Source organism: Carcharhinus amblyrhynchos, chromosome 28 (assembly GCF_965287045.1).
Source record: "Carcharhinus amblyrhynchos chromosome 28, sCarAmb.v2.hapA, whole genome shotgun sequence".
In the NCBI taxonomy this organism is placed as follows: domain Eukaryota; kingdom Metazoa; phylum Chordata; class Chondrichthyes; order Carcharhiniformes; family Carcharhinidae; genus Carcharhinus; species Carcharhinus amblyrhynchos.
The window spans coordinates 7,298,309-7,313,636 of NC_137351.1; the positions used below are offsets into that span (position 1 = coordinate 7,298,309).

The 15,328-nt window shown below is 43.7% G+C and overlaps 1 protein-coding gene across 5 annotated transcripts in view; it reads left to right on the forward strand.

Annotated features, from left to right (window-relative positions):
- The window catches only part of pex11a (peroxisomal biogenesis factor 11 alpha), an 85,154-nt gene that overhangs the window by 39,594 nt on the left and 30,232 nt on the right, over positions 1 to 15,328 (forward strand). For all 5 annotated transcript variants that reach the window (XM_080214402.1, XM_080214401.1, XM_080214404.1 and 2 more), the window contains one exon: positions 14,718 to 14,890. In XM_080214402.1, the coding sequence (XP_080070528.1) occupies positions 14,718 to 14,890 (173 nt within the window). The remainder of the gene's footprint in view (positions 1 to 14,717; positions 14,891 to 15,328) is intronic.

Below are 15,328 nucleotides of genomic sequence, written 5' to 3' on the forward strand. Positions count from 1 at the left end.
ACACAAAATAAATAAACTTTATTATTAAAGCTTGGAAGCAAAAACAAATCCTAGATCTTCCACTAGAGGGTGGTGTATTTTAGAATCAGTCCTATCTATGTTGACCAATTGATTTTTTCATCTGAACACAAATGTCACTTGATCTGAGAACTACTGGATGTTACGTGGTCAAAATAAGTACTTAGCATTCAAAACATTTCCCCTTGCACTGTTTGTTTAATGGCATTTAAAGAAATGTGAACTTGCCCTGGGGGTTCTGATGGAGACTGAGGACTGCATTTCCCACAAGGCCCAAACGTTGACAGGCAGTGTATTCATTGTTCTAGTGTTAGAACAAAGAACAACCCAGCACGGGAAACAGGCCCTTCGGCCCAACGAGCCCGCGCCGCTGCATCACCCTACACCTATTCTACCCTGCGTGTCTACGAATGGAACCCCTAACTTAGCCAGATTCAGGGGAGAACAGTGCCAATTTGGTAAAACCAATCAGCCTAAGAGCACATCTTTGGGGTGTGGGAGGAAACCGGAGCGCCCGGAGGAAACCCACGCAACCACAGGGAGAATGCACAAACTCCCACAGACACAGGCCCAAATCCATGTATCTGCACAGCTAGCAGTGCTAGTCACCGAGCTGTTGCAGCGCCCGTCTACTGGTCCAGGATCAAGCACACACACCGACACGAAGTACTAGGCCACTCCCGGAACCTCCAAGAGCAGCCCACGCACGACCCACCGTGTGCATGCCCCTCGTTTGACAACGAGGTGGACCTCCACCTGCGGAATAAAAAGACAAAAACTGTTTTCTTCAGTTGTAGGGTTCAACGATCCGGGACATTGAGAGTGTCCTGGTGTGGCGCAGCAAACAGCTATTAGGGGACCCAGATTTGGTACCATTACAAGGAGAGACCCAGGAAAGAGAGAGAGAGAACTGAGGGGGAGGACACAGAAAGGGAGACCACTAGGGAAAGAACAACCAGGCAGAGACCACTGGCAAGAGAAACCATTGAGAGTGTAAATGGTGCAGCTGCCATGTACCCTGGTGTCAGTTCTTGACTTAAGGATATTATATAGGAAATACTTGTGTGGACGCAGAGTTTTAGGTTCAACCCACCAGCATGTTTATTAACAAAAATAACACACCTTATGCCCCAATACAAGAACTCTCAACTAGTGTAATGCTTCACAACGCTCAAAACCGATTCATTAATAAAAACCCCCTATTAAAATTCTACAGACAAACCCCACCCCCATCTCAATTCAAACACCCCTCAGGATTTAGTTGCCACTTTTAAACTATCTTTAAAGCTCAGCCCTAATATCCCTTGGATCTGACTGATACCACTTCCTACTGTTTTGGTCTGTGCAGTGCAAGCTATAGGTCCCTAAATCAGATTGGGTCATCTGGACTCGAAATGTCAGCTCTTTTCCCTCCTTACAGATGCTGCCAGACCTGCTGAGATTTTCCAGCGTTTTCTCTTTTGGTTGACTGTTCCAGACTCTCATTCTGCGAGTGCAGTGCCAGACCATTTGCCTTGGTGCTTTTATTGCATAATTTATTAAAAATATCAAAGCATAGAGTGGCATGGTGGCACAGTGGGTAGCACTGTTGCCTCACAGTGCCACGGACCTGTGTTCAATTCCAACCTCGTATCACTGTCTGTGTGGAGTTTGCACTTTCTCCCCGTGTCTGTGTGGGTTTTCACCGGATGCGCCGGTTTCCTTTCACAGTCCAAAGATGTGCAGGTTAGGTTGATTGGCCATGCTAAGTTGCCCCTTAGTGTGAGGGGGATTAGCAGGGTCAATATGAGGGGTTACAGGCATAGGGCCAGGGTGGGATTGTTGTCAGTGCAGGCTTGATGAGCTGAATGGCCTCATTCTGCACTGTAGGGATTCTATGACTCTATATTTCCTGGAGAGATCCTGCCTGATGGTCAGGACTTAGCAACTTTTAATCTCTTTAAACCTGCTTCCTGCCTTGGTCCAGCCAAACCCATTCATTACCCATTCAGGATCAAAATAATGGATCCCATTCCAGTGTGATGTCTGTGGCTCCCGAAGTGATAAGCATGTGATTAAGTCCATTTCTCCTCAGTAGTTGTTGATTTTTTTTGTATAATGGCTGTTGTCTGGGGCCATGAGCTCTGATAGTCTCCCAGTTTCTTTAACTGTGTTTCCTATGGCCACTGATTCATCTTTGAGGTGGTAATGTCCCAGTGCCGTTACACAGAATGGCATGATGGCACACTGATTAGCACTGCTGCCTCACAGTGCCAGGGACTCTGGTTCAGTTCTGGCCTTGAGTGACTATCTGTGTGGAGTTTGCCCATGTCTGCTTGGGTTTCCCCTCTCAATCCAAAGATGTGTCGGTTAGGTGGACTGTCCATGCTAAATTGCCCCTTAGTGTCCAATGATGTGTAGCTTAGGGGAATTAGCTGAGTATGTATGTGGGGATGGGGGAGGGTCTAGTTAAGATGCTTTATCAGAGAGAATCAGTGCAGACTCAATGGGTCGAATGGCCTCTTTCTGCATTTTCAGGATTCTACGATTCTATGAGTATCAACTTGATTTCGTTATTGACACTTTTGTGAAGATTAACCCCATCCAATACTGACTGTCTCTGTCTTGAGGTTTGACCTGTTTGTTTGCATTTTATGTTCATGAAGCTTTTGCGATTCGATACGTAATAAAAAGTCCAGTTGGAGGGGATTCCTATCCAAGAGAAGAGGTTCCAGCGGCAAAAGTACTGGCAGATTTCAGGTAGTGAGGACTCAGGAGGAGCTGTAGGGAACTGAAAAAACAACAGAAGGTTATGATATGCTGTGTGATGTGCCTCTTGCATTCCTTGAGACAGGAATAGAATTGGGGCTAAGAGTTGGTGGCTCAGCAGAATGTTGATGTAGTATAATGGGTTAACAGGATAGTTATAGTAAAAATTAACATCATAATATAACAGCGATATCAGCAATCATATGCTAGGTACTCTGTTGAGGTGATGGACTAGTCTATATTCACAGGAGATGTGCCTACCCAGAAGCTCACCCTAAATATAGTGCAAATGAAGCAGTCTGAAATAATCACTCAAGTCAGACTAGAATTACCCAAGATACAATAGGCCATGTGACCAATGCACAAACAGTCGGAGCAATGGTATTCTGCTTGGCATGTTCAGTCTCAGGAGACCAGTGGAGTGTAGTCTCAGGAGAAGAGATTTATCCCTCAGGAGATAAACAGCTTGAGTCAAAGTGACTTTTGGAGGGAATTCAGAGTCTTGTGCCAGAATTTTATCGCTTCACCCTCCCAAGGTTTATAAGATCCTGCCCAAGGCCAACAGAGAATGCTAGAATTCTGGTAGAATTCTGGCATTGATCTTTGAAAGTGATGACTCACAATCCCTCATGAAGGAGATGAGATTGTGGAGCTCAGCAGAATGTTAACATGCCAACTTTAGGACTTAGTTGGTGTTGTTGAGAGAATTGAATATTGTAAACTCAAGACAGAGAGAGTCAGGAGGAGGCCATTCAGACCCTCAAGCCTATCATTCGGTTAGAATAGATTATGGCTGGTTTGATCTGCCTATCTTTATTCTGCAATCCGTCAATACTCTTGCTTAATAAAAGTCTCAGTTTTGAAAATTTCTGTTCATCTGCAGCTTCAACAGCATTTTGACAAAGTTCCAGATTTTCACTCCCTTTGGTATGAAATTGACCTTCCTGACATCACCCCTGAACAGACTACCTTTGATTTTTAGATTATTCTCCCATGAAAGGGAAGTTTCTGTTTAAGATGTTTATTGGATTTGATCGGGGAAATAAACACCTCAATTAGATGACCTCTTAATCCCTACTCCCGAGGAATTACAAGAACGGGTCTTGAGACGTGCCCTCGTAGTTTGACCTCGTGAACAATAATCCAATTTGATCTTTCACGATAATGATGTGAAAGTGCCACATAGTCATAAATGCTGTCCTTTGCATTTGACATTGAACCAAGGCCCTATGGCAGGTGAACCCAAGATCACACCACAGTAACTGGAGAATAGGAGTTGATCCAGTGTTCTACCCAGCAATCCTCCCTCAATAAACAGCGCCAAAACTAGATTATCCCATCACTTGTTCGTTTTACTGATTTTGGGATGTTGCTTTGTGCCAGTTGGCTGTGATTTGCTCCAAAAGTATTTTGTTTTATTCATTCATGGGCATCACTGGCTGGGCCACCATTTGTTGTCCATCCCCAACTGCACTTAAACTGAATAGCTTGCAAGGACACTTAAGAGTCAACCACTTTGCTGTGGGTCTTGAGTCGCATGTAGGAGAGACCAGGTAAGGACAGCAGATTTCTTTCCTGAAATGGCATGGACGAACCAGATGACCTTTTACAACAATGGCTTAATAGTCATCAATAGGGCAGCACAGTGGCGCAGCAGTTAGTACTGCTGCCTCACAGCACCAGGGACCCGGGTTCAATTCTTGGCTTGGGTCACTGTTTGTGTGGAGTTTGCACATTCACCCTGTGGAAGACATATGAATTGAGAGCAGGAGCACAGGCTTACTGGCTGTTGGAGTCCAGGAGTCATGGAGGATGGAAACATTCTTATCTCTGTCTTGTGTGTAGTTATTTTCCTATGAACAAACTCCTCTTTATATGTCGGCCTTGTTGGTCATCAGTTCTTTGTCGAGTCTGCACCAACCACAGTTCCCATAACCCCATGCAGGGGACTAACTAGGGTAAGTGCAATGGGGATAGGGCCTGGGTGGGATTGTGGTTGGTGCAAATTCGATGGGCCCAATGGCCTCTTTCGGCACTATAGGGATTCTATGAATAGACTTTTCATTCCAGATTTTGTTTAGTTTTAATTTATTAGTATCACAAGTGGGTTTACACTGTTCGGGTACATTGAGGGAGAATATAGCACGGCCAATACAGCTAACTAGCATGTCTGTCAAAGGAAACCAGAGCGTCCGGAGGAAACCCACGAGAATGTTCAGGCTCTGCACTGAAAGCCAGGAATCGAACCTGAGTCCCCTGGAGCTGTGAGGCAGCAGTCCTAACCACTGTAATTCAATTTTCACCATCTGCCGTGGTGGGATTTGAACCCAGGGTGCTGAATTCCTAGTACAATGCCAATGCCACCACCTCACCAATTCTTGAATTGCAAAGCAAGTTGAGAATGTGATACTGGGTTACTTTATAAAACTTTCATTGGTTTATTTTCTGAAACAAAATTAAACCAGAGATCAGATTTAATGCAATGTAAAATGATTTATCTCTCACCATTGTTAAACTGCGATTGGATTGAGGAGGGATAGACTTGTGAAATGTATAAATTTGTACAGCATTTCTTTTGTATGTGATGGAAGAAAATGTGCCTCCTAAAAGTAATTATAACACTCTGTACAATTCCATGTTAGCACAGTTGTCTTGAAGGCTCTCCTTGCGACTTGAGTACTGTTAATAATGCGATATAAATATGGAACACACTGTGAGTGAACCATTTAAATTTACAAGCTGCATTGGAACCAACAGAACTATACAGTCTGTTCCGTACATTCTTGAAAAACTATCCATTCTGCATTACTGATAGTGAGGACAGCAGTAAAATACTGTTATTGTTCTTGGCTACACAAAATACAGATATTAAAGTTCAGTGGCACTCATTATGTGGTTTGTTTTGCAAACTGGCAAAGTTAAGATTGGCTTAAGTTGACCTTTTAATATTGCAGTTTTTGTTGTAAAGCCCAGACAGGTGGCAGCACAGTGGTTAGCACTGCGGGTTCGATTCTGGCCTCGGGTCACTGTCTGTGTGGAGTTTGCACATTCTCCCTGTGTCTGTGTGGGTTTCCTCTGGATGCTGCAGTTTCCTCCCACACTCCAAAGATGTGCGGGTAAGGTGGATTGGCCATGATAAACTGACGCTTAGTGTCAGGGGGATTAGCAGGGTAAACATGTAGGGTTATGGGAATAGGGTATGGAAGGGATTGTAGTCAGTGCTGACTCAACAGGCCAAATGGCCTCCTTCTGCACTGTAGGAATTCTATATTTGAGACTTAAAATGACAGGATTTAATGCTACTTCAATGGCACTTTTGCGAACTGATGTCCCCCTCACCAGAATCCTGTGGCAGTAGTTGATTCGGAAGGAAAACATTGACTGTGTTGTCCTTGTTTTTGAGTGAAGAACCTGGCCGATGGGTCAAGTTAGATGGTGTGGGAAAGTGCCCAGATCAAACCTAGTGTTCGTCAGATTGGGAATTGGCGATTCAATAAAGCAGAGCTTTAATTTCACTCTATCGAGCTGAAATTTGTAGGATGTTGAGGAGGGAACCTGAGGGAAGGAGTGCTGTACTGTCAGAGGTCTTTCAGGTGGGACATTAAACCAAGACCCCCATCTAAGTGGCTGGGTGGATGATCCCATGATACTATTTTAAAGAAGAGCAGGGGAGTTATCCCTGGTGACCCGGCCTATAATTATCCCTCAATGCACATCACAAAAAAAATCCAATAATTATCGCGTTGCTTTTTATAGGAGTTTGCATAGGCACAGCTTAACTTCTGAGTTTCCTCCATTATAATAGTGATGACAGTCAATGTCTTGCTATGTACCCTGTTAAGATGAAGAGAAACATTGATGGGTACTAATTGACTTTGAGCACATGGCTTGCTGATCATTTGTTCTTAGAAACTATAAATATGGGGGATAGTCGGGACACTGGGTTGTTTGGGAGGAGAACTGTGAGACTAAGCTAGTCCAACTCAACAAAGAAAACCTCTGTTTTGGTTTCAGCTTCAGCAACTGGCTATAATTCTGTTGACAACTACACTTGCTTTGGTTGTAAAGAGCCATACAGATATTGTAAAAAGAGTTATATGAATGCAATTCATTCATTTTTTGCTTTTCTTTCATTTTCTTTCAGTTTTGAGGTCCTGGGAAAGATTGTGTTGAAGTAGAATATGCCCCGATAGGTCTAGGTTCAACTGCGGAAAGAAAGAAGAGTGTTGAATGCTGTATTTGCTATGTGGAGGGAACAATAACGCTATTGCCTGAATATGATACAGATCAGAATGAAACCACTGGGCTTTGGCTTTTAAGCATTAGAGAATGTGCACCCAGGTTATGCAGCTGCACAATCAACTCCAATTGGAGAGTATTTCACATTCTTGAGTTACCCAAAGGCCCTCATAGCCAATACATTTCTTTTCACGTTATAACACAGCACAGAGAAGACAAGGATTTGCAAAGCATCACATCCCTTCTGCGTTCAGGGTTTCCTTGCAAGAAATAACTGATCAACATTTCAGCTGTACTACTGGATGGATGCACTTGCAACATAGAAAATAGGAGAAGGCCATTTGGCCCTTCGCACCTGCTCTGTCATTCAGCATGATCATGGCTAATGCTCTAGCTCAGTGCCATTCTCCCTGACAACTTTAGTCACTGTTTGTGTGAAGTTTGTACATTCTCCCCATGTCTGCATGGGTTTCCTCCAGTTGCTCCGGTTTCCTCCCACAGTCCAAAGATGTGCAGGTTAGGTGGATTGGCCATGCTAAATTGTCATTAAGTGTCAGTGGGACTAGCTAGGGTAAATTCATAAGGTTATGGGGACAGGACCTGATGGAATTGGGGTCGGAGAAGACTCAATGGGCCAAATGGTCTCCTTCTGCACTGTAAGATTCACATGATTCTATGACTCTGCCTTAAAAGAAAAAACTAAAAGTAAAGTTTGTTTATTTGCCAAAAGTAGGCTTACATTAACACTGCAATGAAGTTACTGTGAAATTTCTCTAGTTGCCACAGTCCAGCAGCTGTTTGGGTCAATGCACCTTACCAGCACGACTTTCAGGGAGGAAACTAAAGGAAACCCGCACAGACGCGAGGAGAATGTGCAAAGTCCACACAGACAACTTTAGAGTCTAGAAATCTATATATTTCCTCCTTAAATATATTTAGTGACTTGGCCCCCAAAGCCTTCTGTGATTGAAATTCCCATAGGTTCACCACCCTCTGAGTGAGGTCCTAAACAGCCTACCCTATACCCTGAGACTATGAGCCTTGTTTTAAACCCAGAGGAAACAACATTTCTGCATCCCCTCTGTCCCATGTTTTAAAATTTTATACATTTCAATGTTATCCCCTCTCATTTTTCAAAACAGTAGTGAACACAGGTCCAATCAAACCAATCTGTCCTCCGAAGGCTATCCTGCCATTGTAGGGATCATTCTGCTGAACCTTGGCTGCATTCCTTCAATGCCAAATATATCCTTTCTTAGGTAAGGAGACCAAAACTGCACGCAGTACTCCAGGTGCGGCCTCGCCAAGGCCCTGTACCGCTGTAGTAAGACATCCTTGCTCCTGTAATCAAGTCCTCTTATGAAGGCCAGTGAAGTTACTGTGAAATTTCCCTAGTTGCCACAGTCCAGCACCTGTTTGGGTCAATGCACCTTACCAGCACAGCTTTCAGGGAGGAAACCCACACAGACATGGGGAGAGTGTGCAAAGCCCACACAGACAGTGAACCAAGCCGGGAATCAAACCTGGATCCCTGGCACTGTGAGGTAGTAGTGCTAACCACTGTGCCACCGTGCTGCTCTTTAACACTTTGTGTGAAAAATTCAAACTCCTGTGTGATATTGATTTTGTAACATTGGCCAGAGTTTTACACACCTGACCTGGGTGTGCACCAGGCCCACGTGAAATCTCAAGGGCACACACAATTGAGAGGACGGTGGGCGTATGCGCAAATTGGTTGCAAGCTCGCCGACAATTAAAGGGTCAGTTGAGGTCATTAAATATGCGAATGACAGTGATTTTAGGCTGCCTGTGCTACCTTTAACTCATCACATGGGGAAAATGGGTTGACATCCAATACATTTTGTTGCATTTCCTCAACTGAGGATGAGATTAAAGGCTCCCAGAACAGCAGTTGTTTCTCTGCGATAGTTCATAGCCATGTGAGTATAGAGTTTCGCTTTCCTAGTTATTGTTTAGCATTGGCGGTGTAACTTGCAGCATTTCTGGACTTCCTGGAAGCTTTTTCTGAGGATTGGAGGACAATATTCCATAATTTCCAAGGCAGTGGTCCTCTGCAAATGTACCTTTGCTCCCAGGTATCCCTGGAGAGGGAACATGTGGTGTCCATGAGCACTATTGAGACCTTCCGTGCTCATTGGGCACCGCAGGGACTGGAGTGTGTTATTGACCCTCTTAATCTTTTTTTGTTTAATATTTTAAGTTTCTTTTATTCTTTGTTTTTGTTTCAGGTAGTTCCCCCCACCTTTAAGGGGCTGCCCTCCTTGCTTTGTCCCTCAATTTGTCTCATTTAGTTTGATTTGTTACACCAAAAGATCCTTTGCATCTGCTCCAATGGGGATAGTCTACTCTGCTGGTGGGACTTCCTCAGAAGAGGAAGAGAGTGACAGGAATGGGGTGGAGGCAAGATGAGAGCAGGCAGCCAGCAAAATGGGTTTGATTCCCATTCTGAGCTGAGTTAGAATTGCAACGTGCTTTCTTGCCTCACCTCTGAGAACAGAAAGGAATGGCCAACCACAACATAGCCAAAAAGAACATCTTGGGATGAAACAAGAATTGATAACGAGACAAGGATCTGCCTTCAGGCAGAGCAATTGAATCATTCTGGTTTAAATTCAAGAGCTATGGGCAATTTTCTTTTTGAAATTGCAATGTATCTAACCTATCAGATTGGGGAGCAATAGGAAATACAACAAAATATATTGGGTGTCAGCCCATTTTCCTTATGTGATTAGCATAGGTATCATAAAACCATTGTTTATTGTTTAATTGTCTCAACTGGCCCTTTAATAGTTGCATTGTGTGGTTGCTTGGTTGGGGAGACGATGGCCTTGTGGTATTACGGCTAGACTATTAATCCAGAAACTCAGATAATGTTCTGGGGACCCAGGTTTGAATCCCACCACGACAGATGGTGGAATTTGAATTGGATTTTAAAAAACCTGGAATTAAGAATCTACTGATGACCACAAAACCACAGCTGATTGTCAGGAAAACCAATCTGGTTGTCCTTTAGGGAAGGAAATCTGCCTTCCTAACCTAGTCTGGCCTACATGTAACTCCAGAGCCACAGACTCTCAACTGCCTGCCATGGGCGACTAGGGATGGACAATAAATGCTGGCCAGCCAGCAATGCCCATGTTCCACAAATGAATAAAAAATAAAGGAATTAATGATGTTGTACATTGCCATGCAGCTTTGAGTATTTAAATCCCATCTACAACCTCCTGTGCTGGCTCTAATGAAGACTCTGATCTTCAATGCTAACACTGTGTTAAGCTGGGAAGTTAACAGAAACCTTTTACACCTTCCAAGAATTAAACACATGTGGGTCTGACTGACACTTTGGAACCATGACTGTTGATGTACTGCCAGTTCTTTCATACTCTTAAAGGCACTAAACCTTTTGAACAATACACATTACTGTGGCTTATGTTGCAGAACCTAGACGCTGCATGGTTACAGGCTGTTCTTCGGTAGTCTCTGTTTCATAGAAACTTCTCGGTTTTCACCAGGAAATGGGTGACCCATTCACATTGTTGCTTTTCTTGCCTTTCACTTTCTATCCAAAAATTATCTGATTTTGAAAAAAATAAAGTTCAGCAGCTGCTGGAAAGCTGAAATAAAAGCAGGTGACACTCAGCAGCTAAGTCAGACGGTGCCTGTGGAGCAAGGAAAGGAGCTTAACATTTCCAAGTCGATATACTTCCATCAGTATCTGGTCTCTTGCCCAGTGCAACTCTCCATTCCCGAAACAGCAAACTTCCCCTCCAAACAAGACCTGGTTGCGCTGCACTTTATTCCTATTTAATTGGAATCCAAATTAATTATGCTGTTCCAAAATATGCTTAAAAAAAACAGACTTGTCCTTTAATAATTATGTACTTTTGCCTTATTTATATAACATTCAGACTGACTTGGATGTCTTTTTGGATGAGATTGGGTGTTTGGCAAATAAATAGAACCTGTGCCTTTTTAATATGTCAAGGCGGACACGTTTCCAACTGTTTTTATGGAATCGTGCAACATAACCACAAATGATTGAGAATTCAAATGTTCTGCTGTGGAATCACAGATAAATATCTCATTGAAGGAGCTGTAGTGTAATTTAATCATGGCATCCTTCCATCTTCGTAAGATGAGGAATGTGCAGCAAATTAAATCCATAGCCAATGGTATCTTTATATGGTGCATTTTTGCTGATGGTTGAAGAGACCTGTCCCTGAGAGGCAGGTTCTGCCACGTGTGCCACGTATGAAGCTGTTATCAAGTGTCACTGTGGGTTGTTTTCTTTGGCATCTGTTGCCAGGCTGCTGTAGCTACATACCATCATGGTGGCATATGTGGGCCCACAGGTCTTGTCTGTGAGCAGAACGATGGCACAGTGGTTAGCACTGCTGCCTCACCGCATCAGGGATCCGGGTTGGTTTCCCTGCTCGGGTCACTGTCTGTGTGGAGTCTGCACGTTCTCCCCGTGTCTGTGTGGCTTTTCTCTGGGTGCCCCGGTTTCCTCCCACAATCGGAAAGACATGATGGTTAGGTGCATTGACTCAAACAGGCCCCAGAGTTTGGTGACCATTCTCTGGTGTGTGGGAGGGAGAGGGAGGAGGGAGGCCCGATCATTCTCTGGTGGGGAGAGGAAGGTCATTTGGATCTCTGGCGGGGGTGGGGGGGGTGGAGGCGGGGGGGCAGAGGGAGACCGCTGCCACTCTGTGGGCAATCGATGGGGGAGAAGAAGGGGGCCAGAGGATCATGACTGGTCTAGGTAGTAATGGAGGTGGTTGGAGAAGGGGGACAGTTACATTGTGGGTTGGGGTGATGTTTGTAGGGGCCATCGCTCCCATTTTTTGTTCCAGACCATTTTATCTGCTTTTTGTGGACCAGGAACAATGTGAAAGGGGTGCGTTTTTCAAAATATTTTTTCACTGCACATGCACAGTTCAAAGCTCTGATTGGAGCTGCAGTGTTTTGAAGGAGATAATTCCTGTCCACAGCGTGATTCAGACCTGAGATTTCTTTTCAGGCTCAGTGTGAATGGGGGCGCCTGAGAGCAGATTTCTGAGCAGTCGGATCTGAATTGCGCACAGATTCAGCACTTAGAATCAAAATAGTAAAATCGGGCCCTAGAAGTTTAGGATCCATATATCAGACTTGCAAATGTTCTTGAGGCAAATATTTTGGACAAGTTGACTGGTTCCGGCTTCCTGGCTATTGAGAAAAAACTCATTTTGGCAGTACAGAACTTGAGAGAATTACTGAAAAAAGAGACTTATTTTGTTGAAACTTTTTGCCTTGCGCTCAACAGGACAATTTGCAAGGATACCAAATGAAAAGGGAACAACAATTTAAACTTTATGAGAAGAGAGTGCTGATTGGTTGGCAAGCAGATTCTGGTAGAGGGTTTGCCATGGAGAATGCACTGGTTGATGGTGATTGACAGTTAACTGATGAGCATTGTTTGAAATTTAAACTAGGCAGCTTGGCTCTTGTCAAAGCATTGTCCTGTGGCATGAATCAGTAAATGACTGTCATTTATTTTGTTTAGCGGAAACAGCTTTTCAGTTAACGGTCAGTCACCATTTTCTATGGCAATGCCTCTACCAACCAGATTCCACTTGCTACATAACTAATTAGTACTGTCTTCTCATGCATGTAAATTGTATACAGAAAATCCTTGGGTATTGTCAGAATATAGCTGAAGTAATAAGATAAATATTCTTTTTGCAAATTACCCATGTCCTAAAATTTCCCAATTACTTAAATCAATGCTGATCCTCATCATCATTTCATTCAGTTAATCCATTGTTTAATCGTGAATTTTTTTTTTAATAACCAAGGAAGAGCTGTTGCTATCTGCTGCAAAATACAAACATTGAAGTTCCTCTGGCCATTGGTTATCTATAATAATTTATGAACCTATGCATCTTGGTTTAGATCTTACTGATGATTTAAAAGCGAAGATTTATCCACCTGGCACCGCTCCAACTAGGTGATGGCCTAGTGGCATTATCGCTAGACTACTAATCCAGAAACTCAGCTAATGTTCTGGACACCTGGGTTCAGATCTCACCCCAGCAGGATGTGAAATTTGAATTCAGTAAAACGTCTGGAATTAAGACTCTACTGATGATCATGAAACCATTGTCGATTGTCAGAAAAAAACCCTTTGATTCACTAATGACCTTTAGGGAAGAAAATCTGCCATCCTTACCCAGTCTGGCATACATGTAACTCTAGAGCCACTGCAATATAGTTGACTCTTAACTACCTTTTAACAAGGGTAATTAGGGATGGGCAATAAATGCTGGTCAGCCAGAGACAACCATGCCTCACAAATGAATAGAAACAAATCCCTGAATGAAAGGAGCCAACCATAGTAATGGCAGGCTCATGGGAATGGCCTGGCTCAGCTGCGATGTCAGTATTTGTTGCTTCCTGTTTCCTTTAATTGGTGGAGATATTGAACAAAGGGATCTAGTGGTGGCATAGTGGTTAGCACTACTGCCTCACAGCGCCAGCAACCCGGGTTCAATTCTGGCCTTGGGTGATTATCTATGTGGAGCTTGCATGTTTTCCCCGTGTCTGCATAGGTTTCCTCCAAAGATGTCTGGATTGGGTGGATTTGCCATACTAAATTGCCCCTTGGTTTCAGCGAGATTAGCAAGGTAAATATGTTGTGTTATGGGCTTAGGGCTTGGGTGGGATTGTCGTTGGTGCAGGCTTGATGGACCAAATGGTCTCCTTCTGTACTGTAGGCATTCTATGATCTATTTGAACAAGGACACTTTTTGACTTCTGGCACACATTCTTTAATTAGGAAGTTTGGCCGTTGGTCTTGTTGTATAAGCGCCATAACTATCAGCTTTCTATACAAGGAGCCCACTGAGCCTGTACCATTGCTGGCCGAACTAATGCTCTGTGGACATGGGTTCAAATCCCACCACAGTGGCTGGTGGAATTTAGGTAAATTAATAAAACTTGCTGCTGTAAGCTAGTCTCAACAAAAGTAATCATTGAAACATTGAGTGTTGCAAAACATAGATCCAGTTTTTGAATGTCTTTTGGGGAAGAAAATCTGCCAGCCTTGCTTGATCTGGCCTATGTGTGACTGCAGACCCTTAGCAATGTGTGTGGCTTTTAACTGCTCTCTAAAATAGCCTAGTGAGACACTCAGTTCAAGGGCAATGAGAAATGGGTAACAAATTGCCAGTGATGTCCACATCCCATGAGAGAATAACAAAAAAGCATGGGATGGAATTTTCTCATCCTGACGCTGTGGGAATCGCAGCAGGGGGGACAGAAAATTTGGCGGACCGTCCAAAGGTCTGTTGGCCTTCCGGGTTTGGGGGGCACGTGGCTGGAAAATTCCACCCACGACATATGACCATGCACCTGTTGGGACATTGTGGTCCTGAACGTTTTGCAACAGAACTGTACGTCTGCATATTCTTGCTGGTAAATGTTTAATTTAAAACAAGACCCACATCTTGTGAGCTGTTGGCTCTGAGGAAGAGGGGATTTGAACCAGACATTCCGTTTCTCAGTGGCACCTTAGATGTCTTGTTCTGGGAGTTAGAAAATTGAGGAAAAGTTCAATTCTGGCCATTGTCTACTATCGATAGTTACGCAGTGTTATTAAAATAAAACCTCTAGTTTCATTCTGTGCCAAATATTCACTCACTTTTTTTTCTTAGAAACTGTGAATGAGGATTTGCCCAGTAAGGAAGCAACCAGCTCATCCAAACTGCCAGAAGGGAACAGCACACGGATGTATTTTCTGAGCTCCAAATTGTACAACCATATCTACAAACATGTTGTCATGTTCATTCAGAATGCAGAAAAGCACAAGCCAGGTATTAGCCTCATGGTAAGTGCATCCCATACTGCTTAATTTTTATGTGATTGTGATACATGAGTGTCCCTGACTGGCCAGCATTAATTGCCCATGTCTATTTGCCCTTGGGAAAGTGGTGGTGAGCTGCCTTCTTGAGACGCTGCAGTCCAATGGGTTGACCCACAATGCCATTAGGGAGGGAATTCCAGGATTTTGACCCAGTAACTGCGAAGGAATATATCTCCAAGTCAGGTGGTGAGTGGCTTGGAGGGGAACGTATAGATAGTGGTGTTCCCATGTATCTGCTGCCCTTGTCCTTCTAGCTGGAAGTGGTCGCGGGTTTGAAAGGTGCTGGAGAAGAATCTTTGGTGAATTGCTGCTGTGCATTTTGTAGATAGTACTCACTGTTGCTACTGAGTGCCAGTGGTGGAGGATGTTTGTAGATGTGGTGCCAATCAAGCACAATGCTTT